The 17,499-nt window shown below is 54.3% G+C and overlaps 1 protein-coding gene across 2 annotated transcripts in view; it reads left to right on the plus strand.

Annotated features, from left to right (window-relative positions):
- The window catches only part of CDK18 (cyclin dependent kinase 18), a 38,630-nt gene that overhangs the window by 16,930 nt on the left and 4,201 nt on the right, over window positions 1–17,499 (plus strand). Inside the window, exons 2-15 of one of the 2 annotated variants that reach the window (XM_065038624.1) lie at window positions 3,595–3,749; window positions 9,926–10,071; window positions 10,417–10,542; window positions 13,047–13,103; window positions 13,327–13,441; window positions 13,803–13,897; window positions 13,989–14,051; window positions 14,440–14,563; window positions 14,642–14,762; window positions 15,062–15,159; window positions 15,691–15,796; window positions 16,000–16,042; window positions 16,517–16,607; window positions 17,383–17,460. In XM_065038624.1, the coding sequence (XP_064894696.1) occupies window positions 3,626–3,749; window positions 9,926–10,071; window positions 10,417–10,542; window positions 13,047–13,103; window positions 13,327–13,441; window positions 13,803–13,897; window positions 13,989–14,051; window positions 14,440–14,563; window positions 14,642–14,762; window positions 15,062–15,159; window positions 15,691–15,796; window positions 16,000–16,042; window positions 16,517–16,607; window positions 17,383–17,460 (1,387 nt within the window). In that variant the 5' untranslated portion in view covers window positions 3,595–3,625. Of the gene's footprint in view, window positions 1–3,594; window positions 3,750–9,925; window positions 10,072–10,377; window positions 10,543–13,046; window positions 13,104–13,326; window positions 13,442–13,802; window positions 13,898–13,988; window positions 14,052–14,439; window positions 14,564–14,641; window positions 14,763–15,061; window positions 15,160–15,690; window positions 15,797–15,999; window positions 16,043–16,516; window positions 16,608–17,382; window positions 17,461–17,499 lie in introns of both variants that reach the window. The other variant, XM_065038623.1, reaches the window with a different exon arrangement.

Here is a 17,499-nt window from a genome sequence, read left to right on the forward strand (position 1 = left end):
AACTGCAGTTCAGGGGTTGCTGTAATTCCCTTGGAGCTGTAAAACAAGTGATGTCATTGCTTTGCTTAGCAAGTGGCACTTTCTCTCGGCAAGGCAATAAATTCCTCCGCTTGCCTTAGTGCGCTCCTGTGAAATCAGGCTGGGAAACGAGAGGCAGTCGCTAGCAATTCTGCCTTTGAAATGCATGCTGTGGGAGAGGGCTGCTCCATTTAGCTGGAAAAAGAGGATGTTTTCTCCCAAAAGAAATGCAAGGGGAGGATGCACGAAGCCTCTTGCCCCCCAGGGTGCTGCCCAGGGGATGGGGACCCAAGGGACACCCCATGTTACCTGCCCCACGCAATGCAGGGTGCAGGATGCTGAGCTTGCAGGAGGGGATTAAATCCCAATTTTAGGGCAGCTGGATCCAAATGACCACTCAGGGGACAGGATGAATTCCTCTCTGGGGCTGAGGACAAGAACAGCGCCATAAATTCCAGCTGACAAACGCTTTAACGTGAACCCTGTCACCAGATGCCAAGTAGGTCCAGGTCTAGCCGGAAAAAACAGCCACAATTGCACGGAGCCGTAAAGATAATGAGCAGGAGGCAGGATTGTGTGTGGTAGGAGAGGTATCTGGTGGTGTCGGTGCTATTTTTACCCCCATCTCGCTTCCTCTGTGGGGAGGTTTATATTTAGCAGGCGGTGGAAAGATTCGAACTGCGATTTGTGGAGCACAAATTTTGGTCAGTGCGAAGGTGTTTGCCTTCTAAATCACTTGCAGCGTTTCAAGGAGAGCAAGAGAACAGGGAGGGAGGTGGAAAGGCCCTTTTCCCCTCATTTGCTTCCTCCTTCATCCACAGATGGAGTATATTTTATATTCCCTGCATGTTTTATATTCCCTGCATGTTTCCTGGTCCCGAAGTCCAGGGCTGTTCTGGAGGTGATGTATTGTTGGGGGGGTTGTCAGAGCTGGAATTGCTCAGCCACTCAGGGACCTCCTGGTCCTTTGGTGTGGTTGCTCTCCTGACCGTCCCCTGCCACTCCTTGCCAGGGTGGGACTTTGTCCCCAGCGCAGCAGGGTGACACTGTCCTTTGGGCATGGCGGGTGCACCGCCAGTCCCTCCCAGTCCTTCCCAGTCCTTCCCAGTCCCTCCCAGTCCCAGGCAGGGTGCCCTTTCCAAAAGAGCAGGGTAGTGGATGATGCTCAGAGTTAGCTTCTGCCCTCCTTAGTCCTGCCAGTGTGTTATCCAGAATTTGGATCCGCTTCTCTTTGCACTGTTAGGGATGCACAGCATTGCTCAATCTTTCTTGAAGAGCAGAGCCTTTCTCTTCGAACTGGGATTTCAGCATCTTGGGGGACTGGCAAGGGGCGATCGCAGCTCTTTATTACCAGTCCCTGGTACCTTCAGGTGGATTTGAGGTCAGGGAATTGCAGCACTTGCTGCTGCATGTCCTTGCACTTGCTGGTGTATGGACACACGCAAGCGTTGCTCAGGATGCTGCCGGAGCGCGGTTCATTAGTGTGACCTTCGCCAGAGATGGCTGGAAACTTGCTTATGCTCTCATTTGGAAGAGTAATCACTGGGGCTTATCTGAACATTAATGTGGGAAGGTTGTCTTTTGTTTGAGCCTGTGATGTACCTGCTGGGAGCATCACAGGATTCCCCTGAGCTCCTGTTTTCTGTTTGGGAATAGAACAGAGCCTTGCAGAGGAGCTTTTGCTGGTGCTATTTGAGCAGCGTCAGCATGCACAGCTGGAGCAAAGCCCTCCAGGTCTGTTTAGCTCCTTGGGTGCCTGCAACACGAGCTGTATTTCCACGCACCAGCAGTGCCTGGGTTAAAACTTGCTTAGCTTGCAAGGAGGCAGCTCAGAGCTTTGGGCTGGGAAAATGGTCTCCAAAGCAAGTGTTGAGCTTTGCCTTCCATTCGGAAGGAACAGCACTGCTCGGAGACTTTATTCTTGGCCAGGAGGAAAGCACCAGCATGGAGACTTGGGGAACGCAGCACTCACTAGTGCCAGCATCCTTGTTGTCAAAGCATCATTCTGTAGTGCTGAGAAAACATTGAAGTGTCTGCAGGCTGAAGTGGATGTGTCTAGCATCCTCCTGCCTCACTTTGCAACTCAAAGCAGCCTCCTTTCCCACCCCCAGCCTTGGTTTCAGGTACACGAGCATTACTGGCGAACCTTCAGCTTTACATTTTTGCAGTGTTAAAGGTGGGAGAGGAATGGGGATGGTTGTGGGGGGTGAGTCCCCAGGATTGCGGTGAATGCTGGGGATTTTCAGGGGATTGCACCCCCAGCAGGGGCCGTACCTGGCAGCAGAGTTTGGCAGACACACAAACGGAGTGTTTAGGTTGCTGAGGGATAATCTTTTAAGCTTTCAGATGCAGGCATGTCAACCCAAGTGTTCCTGTTGCCCTGGCAGCACAATGCATGAGCTCCCGGATGCTGGGACTGATGGCATCGGGCTGGAATGTGATCACCCCGGGTTGTGCTGATAAACCCCGGGGCCTGGGAAGAATGGGGAGAACCAGGGAAAGGGGTGCAGGGGGGACACCCAGGAGCAGGGGGGTCAACCTGCTCCAGGGGTCTGTGAGGAGTGGTGGGATGTGCGTGTGTGTAGCTTTTGATACCTGTTTGGTACCAACAGATGATTTTCCCTTTAAGATACCTCCTTGGGCTAGGAGGAGTCCAGTGCTGTTAATGGAAAATCCCCCACCAGGCAGGTTAGAAGGGTTGAGATGATAAAGGCTGGAGGAGGAGCAGCTCATTGGGTTGAGAACAGGAGAAGGACAGACCCAAACCTGCCGGGACTGGGACTGGAAGGGGCAGAGCTGAGGCTGGTTGGGGTTGAGACGCCCATGTCTGTGGGTGTATGGAGCAAGGACACTCAGCACGCTTCCCGTGTGCACCGGGAGGGTTTTCTTCGTTTAAGGGGTTTATTGCTTTAATCAGATCCCTGGCTAAGGTGATTCTAATGCCTGTACAGAGTGAGTCATCCAAGAGCTTGTGAGCAAACTGGGAGCTCCAAGCACCTCCCTGCATATCTCCAGGACCCCCCGGCTGGTCCTGGCTCCGCTCAGCATTTTGCTGCTGGCTCAGAAAGTCTTTCTTACAAGGGCAAAGCAGAGACCAAACTGCCAGGGGAGAGGTACCTCCTTGCACAGGGATGAGCGTGGCATTGAATCTTTTCCATCACTATTTGCTCTTTCTTACTTTCCTTTTATTTCTACCCTGCATTTCTCTGTTTCGGGCATTCCTGGGGTTTCCAAGGATGCTGCGAGGTGTTAGTACTCGTGATTTAGTGTGCACAGCTCTTCTCTGGGCTCATCTTGGATAATTAGCTCAGCAAAAGCCCCCTTGCATCTCTTGACCACACTCAGCTCTGAAATTCATGAGGAACCTGATTCCCCTGGTGACCACGTGTCTCCTTCTTTGCTGTGACACAGCAGCGGTGCCTTGGACAAGGGGATGTCCCTGGGGATCCCTGCAGATCCACAGCAGGGACAATTTGGGTTGGGGTGCTGCCAGCCCCAAAAAGCAGGGTCTGTGTTCCTGGGGGCTGTGCCATGCACCGTCCAGCCCTCTTAACCCCTCTGTCCCCTTGCCCGCAGGGCTCTGCCGTCCCTCGCAGCACAAGCGACAATGAACAAGATGAAAAACTTCAAGCGGAGGTTTTCGCTCTCGGTTCCGCGGACGGAGACCATCGAGGAGTCGCTGACGGAGTTCACGGAGCAGTTCAACCAGCTCAACAACCGGAGGAATGAAGGTAAGGAGCCCCCCACCCGGGTCCCTGCCGTGGTGCTGGGGCTGCTCAGGAGCATCTGGGGGCAGCAAACATCTCCATGCAGCCCCCCAACCTTTCGCTGAGGGAATGTCTTCATCTGTGTTGCTTTCCCCATCTTTCCAGCAGGGTTAATGACACCATGTCATTAAATCTGATCTGAAGAGAGATTTAGATTTGCACAGGGAAAGCCTTAGAGGAGGGAGGGAAAGCTATTTGCACCAAACGGAGAGGAATGACACATCTGTGGTTAAGGTAGAGTGTGGAAGTGTGAGTCTTCTGCCTGCCCAAAGGTGACAGTGGTGTTCGAGCCTGTTTGAGCTCTAGACTGATGTTTTCCTCAAGCCCAAGGGGCTTCTCGCTCTGTCCAGAGCAGCATTTGGACTTCGCTGACCCATCCTTTGCTCCCAGACCCACAGCCTTCTCCTGGGCTGCAGTTTTTGAGGTCCCAGGGAGACTCAGAGTTAACAGTTTCATGAGCTGAACAGGGCACATCCCTTGTGTGAGCAGAGCAGCTCACTGCAGGCTGGGGCAGGCTCTGCTGTCTCCAGCTATGGGTATATCGAGGGAGAGGCGACGCTCGGGGCGTCAACCCGCGCGGATCCCGCCGAGGCGGCCGTGCACGGACAAGCAGGCAGAGCCGCTGGCGTTTGGAAACCTGATAAAGTCAGACTTGACTCTTCCAGAGGTGAATTCGCTGCTGTGGGTTGCAAGGCTGAGCCGCTCCTGGCGATCACATCATGCCTCCTGCCAAAACAACTGGCTTTGCCACAGGCTGGCCCATTCATGTGTCGGTGCACTAGGCTCCCATCAGGTCACGTTCAGGCTCTTTTTTCCCCTCACCCTGCAGCCACAATTGCTGGAAACTTTTGCTGCAAGCGGGGGCTGAGGCTGTGATGTAATTGCCTGGCACTCGCGTCTGCCCCAGCAGCGATGGACTATCTCTGTGCCAGCGAACCTGCTTGAAAGAAGAGATGCAGTAACCTAATTTAGAGCTGGCTTTCCTCACTCCTGCACCTCCTGATGCTCTTCTTTATCCCCCCACACACCCAGGCTGCCCTGAACAGCATCCTTCCCAGCTCCCCTCCACACACACCTCCCATTGCACCCTACCAAGCAGCGAGGGCTATAATTAGACTTGAGCCCTTAATTAGATGGGCAGAAGCCGTGGGGATAAAATGGTGCGAGGCTACGGAAGTCCTGAGCGCTGCCAGCTGCTCCTGCTGTTGTTTTCCTTGGGGGACCCCTGCTCTGGGGTGGCTGAGCCCGAGCTCGTTATCTCTGCCGTGCACACCGAGGCTTTGTCGGAGAGGCGATTTCCCTGTTCTTCTGCTTTAACGAAGCTTCGGTCGCGGTTCTTCCTTTGCCCTTGAATGGCAAAGCCATGCATGCAGAATCTGCCTATCCCCCCATCTCGGATTTTGATCTCACTTCTGAGAGCCGGGAAAGAATAAGAGCAAAAACACACCACCCCGAGCCTGCACCCTCCTGCCCGAGATCTCTTGGTGAAGTTTCCCTTGGGGATTGTAAACAACTCTGAGAAGTCACCTCCACGGTGCCCTTAATCTCCATCTCCCGCAGGCTGCGGCGGTTGTTTATGAAGAGCCCTGACAGCCACATTTGTCTGAGGCATCTCTTGTTTCCTAAGCCCCTCCTGGCTCTTTGGGACCTCTTTGCGGGGGCTCAGCAGGGGAAGCTGGAGGAGTCGGTACCGGGGGGATCCGAGCCCCAGCACTGCGGGGTGAGGATTCATTCAGGCACCGTGTGCGAGTGGGACACTGCAGATGGGGGACGGGATCGTTTTAGTGGTGCTGGAGGGCATGCAAAGATGGTTTTAAGTGCACAGTGCTCTTTGGCAAGGTTTGGTGGCGAGGTTTGGAGCTGGTCTGAGAGGGCTCTGACTTTGGGGAAGCAGCGGTTCTCTCTGAAGCACTGAACTGCTCCCTTTTCCAGATGGAGAAATCGAGGTGCAAAGAGGCAAAACGTCTTTGCTACCATCGTGCAGAAAACTGGTAGCAGAGCTGAGGCTGGAGCCGTGGCACCTGCTCTTGTGCTGCTTCTCTTTGCCACGAATCAGGGAAAAGCTTCGCTTCAGGTCATACCTTCCTTGCTCAGGATCTCTGAACGTGCCCCTGGGCTGTCTGTGCCTGTAGGGATCTTTCCAAGGGTCTCTCCAGGGATCTTTTCTCTCCCAGTAAGCAGATGACCCGTGACAGCTCAGGCACCTGATCCCCCACTCCGCACAGGAGTGCTAATCACAGCAGAGATCAGCACATCACTTTTGTCTGCCATCACCTCGCACAGCTCCTCAGGGAACTGCTCGCAGTTGTTGTTTTTCCTCCAGCATCAAAAATCACAGGTTATCAGCGTTCACAGGTCGGGGCAGCCTGAAAATCCTGCGCTTTGGCGGCTGCGAGTGCCCCTGCCTGTCCTGGGGGAGGAGGGGGATGCGGAGCCCAGACAACCTGTTCATGAGATGCTCCAAAAGCACATGCAGAGCTGCTCCAAGTCTGGCAGTGGGACGAGTTGAGGCCTTCTCAGGGTTGGAAACCTGGTTTGGTGGGAAATCCCCAGCTCCGTCCTCTCCATCCCGTAATTCTCATGACTTCACTCGCAGAGGCTGATAAAATGAGGCTGGAGAGAAGCAGAGCTGGCAAGTGGAAAAGCAAACAGCTTTCCAGCCCAGACACATCCTGTCGTGAGCAATGTCACCTTGATGGAGTGTGACAATGCAGAGAGGCCTGTGCCTGGGGCTGATGAAGCAGAATCTTCTCCATGGTCTCTCTCCTTTCTTCATGACTTTCCCCAGTCACACATTCCTCTCCATATTCCAGATTTTCAGAGCTGTCAGGTCTTGGTGGCTCCTGTTTGCTTTGAGAAGAGCTGGTGGCATCCAGCAATAGCTCCTGTCTATGCCAAGGCTTTGCCCCAAGAAACCTTGCCCGGTCTGTCCTCCAAGGATAAATATTGTCCATATTCGGGTTGTGAAGCCACGTAATTCCCAGTTTGCAATGGTGTAAAGCAGAGACACATCTGGAGTGCAAGGCCATGAAGAAGCGATGAGGAGGAAGGAGGAAGGAGGATGAATAATCCAAGGTCTGAGTGCAGCCCTTCCGCGTGAGTGTAACAGAGCTTGGAGAGGAGAGTTCACACTTAGCGAAGTAATTAAAAGTTATAAGTCGGGCAAGCAGGGAAAGGTTCTGGCCCCTTTCCTTGGGAGATCAAAGCTTGTTTTGGCAGAGGCAGCGTTTAAATATATTTATCAAAAAAAGGCGGGAGGCTCGTCAAAGGCAGCCGCCGCGTCTGCGGTCTCGCCTTAATTTGCTTTGATATCCCATGCAGCCTCATTATTTGCGGAGTGTCAGGGCTCACCGTAATCCACATGAAACGCTGAGCAGAAGCAAACAGGTTTGCACACCCACAGCTTCACATCTCCTCCTGTGAGCACCCAGAAGGTTCCCCAAGCCCAGGGGCAACCTGCAGGACCGGGTGTCCCCGGGTGCTGTGGGCACCTCGCGGTGATGCAGGATGGTCCGTGCTGGCCCCACGGCAGCTAAAACCCCTTTCCCCTCATCTCTGCAAGTCTTCTCTATTTTCACATGCTTTTCCCATCCTTTGGCAGTTCACCTTTCGCCGATCCCACCCCCTTTGTGTGTGCTGGAGGGTCCAGGTTATCATCTTACCTCTGGCTTTACATCTGATGCCCCTGGAGATGAGGAGAGGTTGGTGTGCTGGTGCTTCAGAGAGAGAGCGCTGCAGGTTTGCACCTTGCATCTTTTCCCAAGTCTTTGGGCTCATTTACCTATGGGAACCAGTACAAATTCACCCAAACAATCATTTAAAGTGGATTAGTTAAACTCCATTCAGTCAGATTTAAAATGGCCTTTATTTTTTTTGTTCCCTCCAGATCATTTGCTTAGGAAGTGAACAAGTTAAAAAAGATGTGATGCAGTTTAATTGCTCCACACGAATTTCATACCTGTGGTTCATTCAGGGTGAGTTTCCTAACTGTTCCTGCACAGAAAGGGACAGGGACCAGAGTCCTGCAGCGGTCCTGGGAAAAAAGGTGACTGTGCTGTGCCTTTTTCTCGCCTATCTGCCCAAAAACTCCTGGCACTGTTTCAGGTGCCCCCGCGCCCAGTGTCATGGGCTGAGCCCCTCCCTTGGATGGAGGACACCCCTAAGACTGCGGGTCCCCCACTCCCCTTGCGACCACAGCACAAAAACGCATCTTTTCCCAGGTCACTTGCCCATCACTTCTCATCCATCAGATGAGCACCATGCAGCCAGGTCCCAGCCCTGCTCCCCCCTGGCAGCAATGAGATCATCGCTGGCTGTGCTGAAATCTGTGCTGGGAATTGTCTCTGTGCAGCTTGTGGAAAGAGCTTGAGGACTTGGGTGGCTCAGTTTGGAGCATCTCAGGTCCTCCCCGGGGGTTTTCCCTGCCGCGACGTTTCTCCTGGCTCTGGGGACATAACTGCAGCACCGGAGGACACCGGCGCTTTGTGGCAGGACCTGGAGGTCTGCCTGACTTGGGGGGTGGCTGCAAAGTTTAGACGAGAGGAAAGAGAGCGGTGCGGCCACTGGGAAGGAGATAGAATGGTTGTCCCCTGCTTGGCCATGTGCCTTTTCAGAGGGAGATGCATCCCTCCCTTGAGAAGGTGGTGCTGCTACATCCCAGCACAGCCAGTTAGCACTGCCTCCTGCATCCCAGCACACCCAGTTAGCACTGCCTCCTGCATCCCAGCACAGCCAGTTAGTGCCGCCTCCTGCATCCCAGTACAGCCAGTTAGTGCCGCCTCCTGCATCCCAGCACACCCAGTTAGCACTGCCTCCTGCATCCCAGTACACCCAGTTAGCGCTGCCTCCTGCATCCCAGCACACCCAGTTAGCGCTGCCTCCTGCATCCCAGTACACCCAGTTAGCGCTGCCTCCTGCATCCCAGCACACCCAGTTAGCACTGCCTCCTGCATCCCAGCACAGCCAGTTAGTGCCGCCTCCTGCATCCCAGTACAGCCAGTTAGTGCCGCCTCCTGCATCCCAGCACACCCAGTTAGCACTGCCTCCTGCATCCCAGTACACCCAGTTAGCACTGCCTCCTGCATCCCAGCACACCCAGTTAGCACTGCCTCCTGCATCCCAGCACACCCAGTTAGCACTGCCTCCTGCATCCCAGCACAGCCAGTTAGCACTGCCTCCTGCATCCCAGCACAGCCAGTTAGTGCTGCCTCCTCCATCCCAGCACACCCAGTTAGCACTGCCACCTTCTGAACAGCCCCTGGGGAGCAGCATCTTTGTGAACCTAGGGGGTCCCCTTCGCTGGGCTCTGGGTGACCTGCCTTGCACTCGGGAGCATTTTGCTGTGTCTGAGTCTGTGTGCCAGAGTATCCCCAGCAACCAGCTGTTAATTACGGGGTGAGGAGATCTAAGTGCAAGCCTCAAACTGGAGACCAGAGGGAGCTCAATGGCTTATTTTGTTCTGATTTCTTGCTCCTTTCAGGTTTGCTTGGGCTCACTGAGGCTTCACACCCAGGGTCCCGAGAGAAGAATTATTTTTCTGAGCTGCTTTGGTTTTCAAGAGAGCTTTTGTGCTTCTCAGGTCTGTGTGTCTGGCTGAATGCAACAGGCTGGGGCAGGAAAGCCTGGAGTGTTTTGTTTTGCAATACGTGACTCCACAGCCTTTAATCCCAAACATCTGCTGAGAAACGGTCACATCCTTAGAGAAAAATACCCTGGTGTCTGTTGGTTTTGGCGATTCCTGCAGCAGATTAGGTACGTGTGCTTCTAAGTTCCCCAGAAGCAGGGTTTTCTTTCTGTTTTGTTGTTGCACACACCTCACATGGAGGGATCCAGAGCCACGCTCAGGCACCTCAGTGTTCCTAAAGTACAAATTGTGTTTTGTTTAGTGTGACGTTAGTTGAAGATAAGGCTGGGAAGTTAAGATGAATACTCACCTGTGCAAAACCCCGTGCAAAGTCTGGAGCAAAAAGCAGGTATTTTCTTTGCCTCCTGGATGAAGAGGAGGAAGAAGACTTTCCTATGGCCCCAGAGCACCTCTGGACCTCCCTGTCTTGCTCTCATTCTCCTTTCTCCAAAGCCTTGGGCCTTGACACTTCTGCTGCCCACTCCAGCAGCTCCTTCTCCTTTCTCTTTGTCCTCAGACCTGGCTCAAGGGCACCTGCAGCTGGGCCACCTGGGCAGGGACTTCCAAGCAGACGGCAGCCCCGTGTCCCCCTCCGAGGCGGAGGGACAGTCCCCGATGGCTGTGCGCTACCGCAACAACAACCAGCGCCGCTTCTCCATGGAGGCGAGTACCTGCGGCGGGCTGGGGCGGGCAGAGGGGACACGGTGAGTTGGCGTTGTCACCTGCCTGCTGGCTGGAAGAGCCGCTGGTTGATTTATGGGGGCCTGGCAGTCTCGGCCATGAGCCCTCCTGTCCTCTTGGGAGCATTCGTGGTACCTGACAAAGCCCGGTGCACATCCCCGTGCACACGCATGCACGCACACCTTCCTTTTTCCTTTGACTAAGGATCCCATAGTCGCTGCACCCATTGCTTCGGTGTTAACGCTGGCTCTGGTTAGAGAGCACTTCCCCTTAAATGTCTCTGCACAGACCTCCTTTCATCAGATGCATTCGTCACCCTCTCCGCAGGATGTCAGCAAGCGGCTCTCCCTGCCCATGGACATCCGCCTGCCCCCCGAGTTCTTGCAGAAGCTGCAGATGGAGAGCCCGGAGTTCCCCAAGCCCCTCAGCAGGATGTCCCGACGGGCTTCCCTCGTAAGTCTGGTCGTGCAGAGCGAGTGGTGCCAGCTGCAGCGTCTTGCTTCACACACACAGGTCGAAGTCAGCAGGTTCCAGTATAAGCTGGGAAAGACCTGTTGGAGAGCAGCGTAGGGGAAAGGGACCTGGGGGTCCTGGGGACAGCAGGGTGACCATGAGCCAGCACTGGGCCCTTGTGGCCAGGAAGCCAATGGTACCTGGGGTGGGTGAGAAGGGGGTGGTCAGTAGGTCAGAGAGGTTCTCCTGCCCCTCTGCTCTGCCCTGGGGAGACCACACCTGGAATATTGTGTCCAGCTGTGGCCCCTCAGTTCCAGCAGGACAGGGAACTGCTGCAGAGAGTCCAGCGCAGCCACCAAGATGCTGAAGGGAGTGGAGCATCTCCCGTGTGAGGAAAGGCTGAGGGAGCTGGGGCTCTGGAGCTGGACAAGAGGACGCTGAGGGGTGACTCATTAATGTTTACAGATATATAAAGGGTGTCAGGAGGATGGAGCCAGGCTCTTCTTGGTGACAACCAGTGATAGGACAAGGGGCAATGGGTACAAACTGGAACACAGGAGGTTCCACTTAAATATGAGAAGAAACTTGTTCCCGGTGAGGGTGGCAGAGCCTGGCCCAGGCTGCCCAGGGGGGTTGTGGAGTCTCCTTCTGTGCAGACATTCCAACCCGCCTGGACACCTTCCTGTGTAACCTCATCTGGGTGTTCCTGCTCCATGGGGGGATTGCACTGGATGAGCTTTCCAGGTCCCTTCCAGGCTCTGACATTCTGGGATTCTGTGATTTGGTGATTGTCACCCACCCATGCAGTCCTGCCCTGCTGTGCCAGCTCCCTTGTACCTCCTGTGTGTCATTGAGAGACGCACACACATCCCTGCCAATGCAAATCCCTTTCTGCACACACACACATGTGCATATTGTCCCCGTGTCACTCCTACACATGCAGATCCACATCCTGCCCTGCAAATCCCCAGCCCTGCACGTTCCTTCACTCACCTCTGCACATGCCTGCCTTTCCTTTCCACCTGGCTCCTCCCAAAGGGGAGGAGGTGGAAAACCTCCTGTGGTTTAGCAAGTGCTGGGGCCTCTGCTAGTTGAAATGCAAATGCTGATAAATAATGAATTAGCTTTTGCATCAGTGTTGGCATTTCAGTTACTTTCCTGCAGAGCATCAGCATATGTGGGAGGAAGAAGCCGGTGCCCTGATTACAAATGTGCAAGCGTGTGTCCTGCTGCCCGGGAGCGCTCAGAGCTGTACAGACACGGCAGTGGGGTCTCAGCAGGCGTCTTCAGATCTGGCATTCAGGGAAGGGAGGAGAAAGGGAGAGCGCGCATTTACCTGCCTGTTCTGTCTAATCAGTAAAATAGACACAGCCAGAGCAATGCACTGTTAATATTCATGGTTTCCGCCATGAATAAGACATGCAAAACTGGCAGGATGGCTCCGGGGGGTTGTACAGCACCTCCGATTGCAGCAGCCACTTCATTTCCCTGCTCAGGACACATCTGTTCGCAGGGGATGCAGAGGGTTTGGGGAAGCCAAGATGGAGTAAAAACGTGCTATGTTCTCCTGGGATTTGCCGGTCCAAATCCAGCCTGTGTGAGCAAAAAAACCAGCTTTCCCTCCACACAGCCCATGTGCCAAGGGAGGTTTAGATTGGATATTGGGAAAAAATTCTTCCTGGAAAGGTGTGTTGGGCATTGGAACAGGCTGCCCAGGGCAGTGCTGGAGTCACCATCCCTGGAAGGGTTTAAAAGGTGTTTAGACAAGGTTCTCAGGGACATGGGTTAGTGCTAGAGTTGGGTTATGGTTGGACTCAATGATCCTGAGGGTCTCTTCCAGCTGAAATGATCCTATGATTGTACGTGCCTGCTGATTGACAGCTGTCCATCCAGCTCCATCTGCTACTGCAAGGTTTGGGGGATCCTTGACCTGGGCTGGAGTCAGAGTTGCTGCTCTGGGACTGCACCAATGCAAACATTATTTTGTGGGCGAATGACCCTTGTTTAGTATTTAAGCTTCAGTAGCGCCAGTTTGGCCTGGGCTCTGGGTGCTGTTGTGTTGGGAACCATCCCTGTCCCTGGCACACAGGTAATCCGGACTGACCAAGGAGGTGTTTCTGTCCCCACAGAACACTGCAGTGTCAGGGCTCTGCTAGGAGGGACACCAAAATCCCTGGCCTTGCAGTGATTGCCCTTCTTAGACTGGGTACACGAGAGCAGGTCTTGGCAACACGTTAAAGAGTTAACTGTTCCAAATGGGAAAATGTCCCTTTCATGCTTGATTTGACCAGAACTCAGAGAAACGAACGGAGTCGCAGTGAAGACCAGGACGTAGAAAATCACTCAAGAAAAGGGCTGGGTGTCAGTAATGGGTTGCTGCATGCAAACACCTGCTGTGATTGATCTGCCCCCAAAGTTGCGACTGTCCGCTGTCCTTGACCTTCCCCCCAGGACCTGAAGCCATTCCTGATCTACCCAGTGATGTTTTCCATTCTCTTTTACAGTCGGATATTGGGTTCGGGAAGCTGGAAACTTATGTTAAACTGGATAAACTGGGAGAGGTGAGTAGACTATGAAACCCCTGTAATGGTTTAAGTTAGAAGTGCAAAGGGCAGACTGTGGCCAAATTTCAATATATAGCAATTCTTAGACCAGGTCTTTCTGTAGACTTCAGACTTGGCCTTTTAGCTGTAAATTATCCATCCTTCAAAAGTTACGGAGTGTATCAGTGTTGTGCCACTCTGATAAATGGGCTGTGCAGCTTGTGTTTTCTCTCTCCCCCAGGGCACTTATGCCACTGTCTTCAAGGGACGCAGCAAACTGACCGAAAACCTCGTTGCCCTGAAGGAGATCCGCCTGGAGCACGAGGAGGGGGCACCTTGTACGGCCATACGGGAAGGTGAGGACAGCAGGGGCTTTTCGCCATCACAGCCCTCACAGGCAATGCCAGGTCACAGCACATTTGGGACGGGTGATGCAGGTGGATATTTCTACCTTCATTCCCACCATCATTGAATATTAGGAATTTCTTTTGTCATGGAAAGGGCTGTTGGGCATTGGAACAGTCTGCCCAGGGCAGTGGTGGAGTCACCATCCCTGGAAGGTTGAACAGACGGAGATGACGGTCTCAGGACATGGGGTACTGCCAGGGTTGGGGGAACGGTTGGGCTCAATGATCCTGGGGGGCTTTTCCAACCAAAATGATTCTCCGAGGCCGCGCAGCTCCTGCTGCCCCAACCTGCCACGTCCTCTCCTTGCAGTGTCACTGCTGAAGAACCTGAAACACGCCAACATCGTGACCCTGCACGACATCATCCACACCGAGCGCTCCCTCACCCTCGTCTTCGAGTACCTGGTGGGTCTTGGGGGGCTCCCTGTGGGAACGGGGGGACGGTGAGTGATGGGGTCTGAGGTAAGGAGAGGCTGATGGCTGCTTCCCCTTGCAGGACAATGACCTCAAGCAATATCTGGATAACTGTGGGAACCTGATGAGCGTGCACAATGTGAAGGTGAGATGCCGCACTGCCTGGGACCCCACATTTGGAAGGTCCCCCTGAGCACGGTCCAGGGTGTTGCAGGGTGGGTGAGGCTGAATGTTCCTTCTCTCTCCACTTCAGCCTTTTCACTCTTCTTTGACCTTTTTCAGCCTGTTCTGATGCTCCAGCAGCTTTTTTCAAGTCGCTACGACCCTAAATAAAGTTACTGTGCATGGCAGACTTTGTTCATCCCCTTTTCTGGATTGCTGGTGGTGGGTCTGAACACTTGTCTATAGTGTGTCCCACTGCAGAGCAGCTTCCAGGAGTCTTCCTGGCCATGAGTTTGAGAGCCCTTGGAGCAGACTCATTTTTGGTACCCGTGCCCCAGTGCTAGATGCAACCCCCTTTCTCTCTGCCACAGATCTTCATGTTCCAGCTGCTGCGTGGGCTGGCTTACTGTCACGGGAGAAAGATCCTGCACCGAGACCTCAAACCCCAGAACCTGCTCATCAATGAGAGAGGAGAGCTCAAGCTGGCTGATTTTGGTATGTGGTCCCTCTCTGGGGAAGATGCAGCTTTGTGAGGAGGTGCAGCTCCTTGATGCCTATCCCTTTCATCCTCAGGACTAGCCAGAGCCAAGTCTGTCCCTACGAAAACGTATTCCAATGAGGTGGTCACACTGTGGTACCGGCCCCCCGACGTCCTGCTGGGATCTACCGAATATTCCACACCCATTGACATGTGGTGAGTCACAGCTCTGAGCTTCCCAAGGTCTCAGGGGTGCTGGATCGGGCGTTTCCATCCATCTGCTGGGGCAGCACCATGTGTGCGCATAGTGTTGGTTTCACCAGAGGGTGGTGGGCTCTCCCAGAGCCTCAGGGTCTTTGGAGCACACTGTCCACAACCAGGGACAACTAGTTACCTGTAGCAGAGAAGGGACATGGCTCCTGCTGCATCTTTCCCTCTCCAGGAACCTCAGTCCTGGCCAAGGGGTGGTGGGGTGTTCTCCCCCACTAATCCCAGAGCTTCTACTGCTGCTTTAGGGGTGTCGGGTGCATCCACTACGAGATGGTCACCGGACGCCCCATGTTCCCCGGCTCCACGGTGAAAGAAGAGCTGCATTTGATCTTCAGGCTGCTGGGTGAGCGAGTCTTCTGCTGTCTCCCAAATCCCCACGCGAGGGCAGTGGCTGCCTGCAGGAGCAGGGACAGAGCCAGGCTGGGGACCCGCAGGGCGCAAAGCCTGGCGTGGGCAGGGAGCAAAGCCTGGCGTGGGCAGGGAGCAAAGCCTGGCGTGGGCAGGCGTGGGCAGGCACTGCCTGCAGCCAACTGCCAAGCTTGCCTTGTGGCACCAGACGAGGTTTAGATAAAATATTAGGAACAATTTCTTCCCCAAAGGGCTGTGGGGCATTGGAACAGGCTGCCCAGGGCAGTGCTGGAGTCACCATCCCTGGAGGGTTGGACAGACGGAGATGAGGTTCTCAGGACATGGGGCAGTGACAGGGGTGGGGGAATGGTTGGACTTAATGATCTCGAGGGTCTTTTCCAACCAAAATGATTCTGTGATTCTATGTGCAGGCGGGGAAATTCGTGCCCTGGACACTGGCACTCACGTGCATCTGTTCTCTCTGCACCAAGTGAGCATGATGTGTTTCCCTCTCTTCCCCTCCCAGGAACCCCAACAGAAGAGACCTGGCCTGGAATAACATCCAATGAGGAGTTTAAGGCTTACAATTTCACGCAGTACAGAGCCCAGCCGTTAATAAATCACGCCCCAAGGTACCTCCTTGAGCAGGGACGCATGGTGGGCTTGTGCCGGTCCTAAAAGGGAGCCTGGGAAGGACCAGTTTACTTTCCTCCTTGTGGTGCTGGCAGTTTCTGAATGCACTGGAGGTCTCAGCCACCACTTGTCCCTTGCATTGACTATTGCAGTGTCTCCTGCATGCAATAATGCTCCGTTTTTTCTTTCCTCCTTCTCTCAGGCTGGACTCAGAAGGCATTGACTTGCTGATGAACCTCCTTCTGGTGAGTGGTAGAGCAGGTGAATGGCAAAGGAGTTTGCTGAAATTAAGGTATTCTGGCTGCCTTCATGCTGATTTTGGAGCTGGGCAGGGCAGGAGCTGTGACTGTAGAATAAACCATGGCCCTACAGCTGTGGCCATGTAGATGCTGTCCCAAACCACCTCTCTTTAAGGACGGCGAACCATCCTTCACCCTGTGTCCCCACAGACACAAGGGAGGGGTCACAGCCCTGATGTGAGATGTAAGATGTGATATGGCCGGTGCACTCTCGTGGTCACCCAGCGTGTGCTGTCCCTTGCGCACATGCAGACAGCGCTGGGAATTGCCTGCACAGCCCCATGGCATGCACGGGGTTTGGACACGCGGCACATGAACTTGCTGGGACCCCGACACGTGCACAGATGTGCATGCACCTTTTCCGGGGCCTCTGAGCCATCTCGCACATGTGTAATTGCCTTTCTGTGGGGTTTTGTGCAGTTTGAAGCCAAAGGCCGGATTTCGGCGGAGGCAGCCCTGCGGCATGCGTACTTCAAGAGCCTGGGAGAGAGGGTACATCTCCTGCCCGACAGTAAGTGCACGTTGTCCTCTGGCCAGGGGGATGTGGAGCAAAGAGAGCTGCTGCGCAGCTCCAGGGGAATGTTTTGCAGCCAGGTCTCTTGAGATGCCTCTTGTCTTTGATCACTGGGAGGAGATCCTGCAGCAGGGTGGCATGGGACCTTGGTGGCTGAAAGGATAAGGAGCAGTTCAAGAAGAACAGGGAGCTGCTGAAGAGAGTCCAGCGCAGCCACCAAGATGCTGAAGGGAGTGGAGCATCTCCCGTGTGAGGAAAGGCTGAGGGAGCTGGGGCTCTGGAGCTGGACAAGAGGACACTGAGGGGGCACTCATTAATGTTTACAGATATATAAAGGGTGTCAGGAGGATGGAGCCAGGCTCTTCTTGGTGACAACCAGTGATAGGACAAGGGGCAATGGGTACAAACTGGAACACAGGAGGTTCCACTTAAATATGAGAAGAAACTTGTTCCTGGTGAGGGTGGCAGAGCCTGGCCCAGGCTGCCCAGGGCAGTTGTGGAGTCTCCTTCTGTGCAGACATTCCAACCCGCCTGGACACCTTCCTGTGTAACCTCATCTGGGTGTTCCTGCTCCATGGGGGGATTGCACTGGATGAGCTTTCCAGGTCCCTTCCAACCCCTGACATTCTGTGACTCTGTGGGTAGGACAATGTGGAGCAGGAGCGTGAGAGAAAGGCTCTGCTGAGGTGCAGTGCTGCCCTCGGGCGCTGCCGTCCCTCCTGGTTTGCAGATCGCTCCAGCGGGACTGACCCTCTCTGTCCTCTCTGCCTAGATGTCTCCATCTTCTCCCTGAAGGAGATCCAGCTTCAGAAGGACCCTGGCTACCGAGGCTCAGCCTTTCAGCAGTCAGGTAGGACTGGGGAAAGTCACACTGACCTCTCCCAGATGG

The sequence above is a fragment of the Columba livia genome, chromosome 22, assembly GCF_036013475.1.
Source record: "Columba livia isolate bColLiv1 breed racing homer chromosome 22, bColLiv1.pat.W.v2, whole genome shotgun sequence".
Taxonomy (NCBI): Eukaryota; Metazoa; Chordata; class Aves; order Columbiformes; family Columbidae; genus Columba; species Columba livia.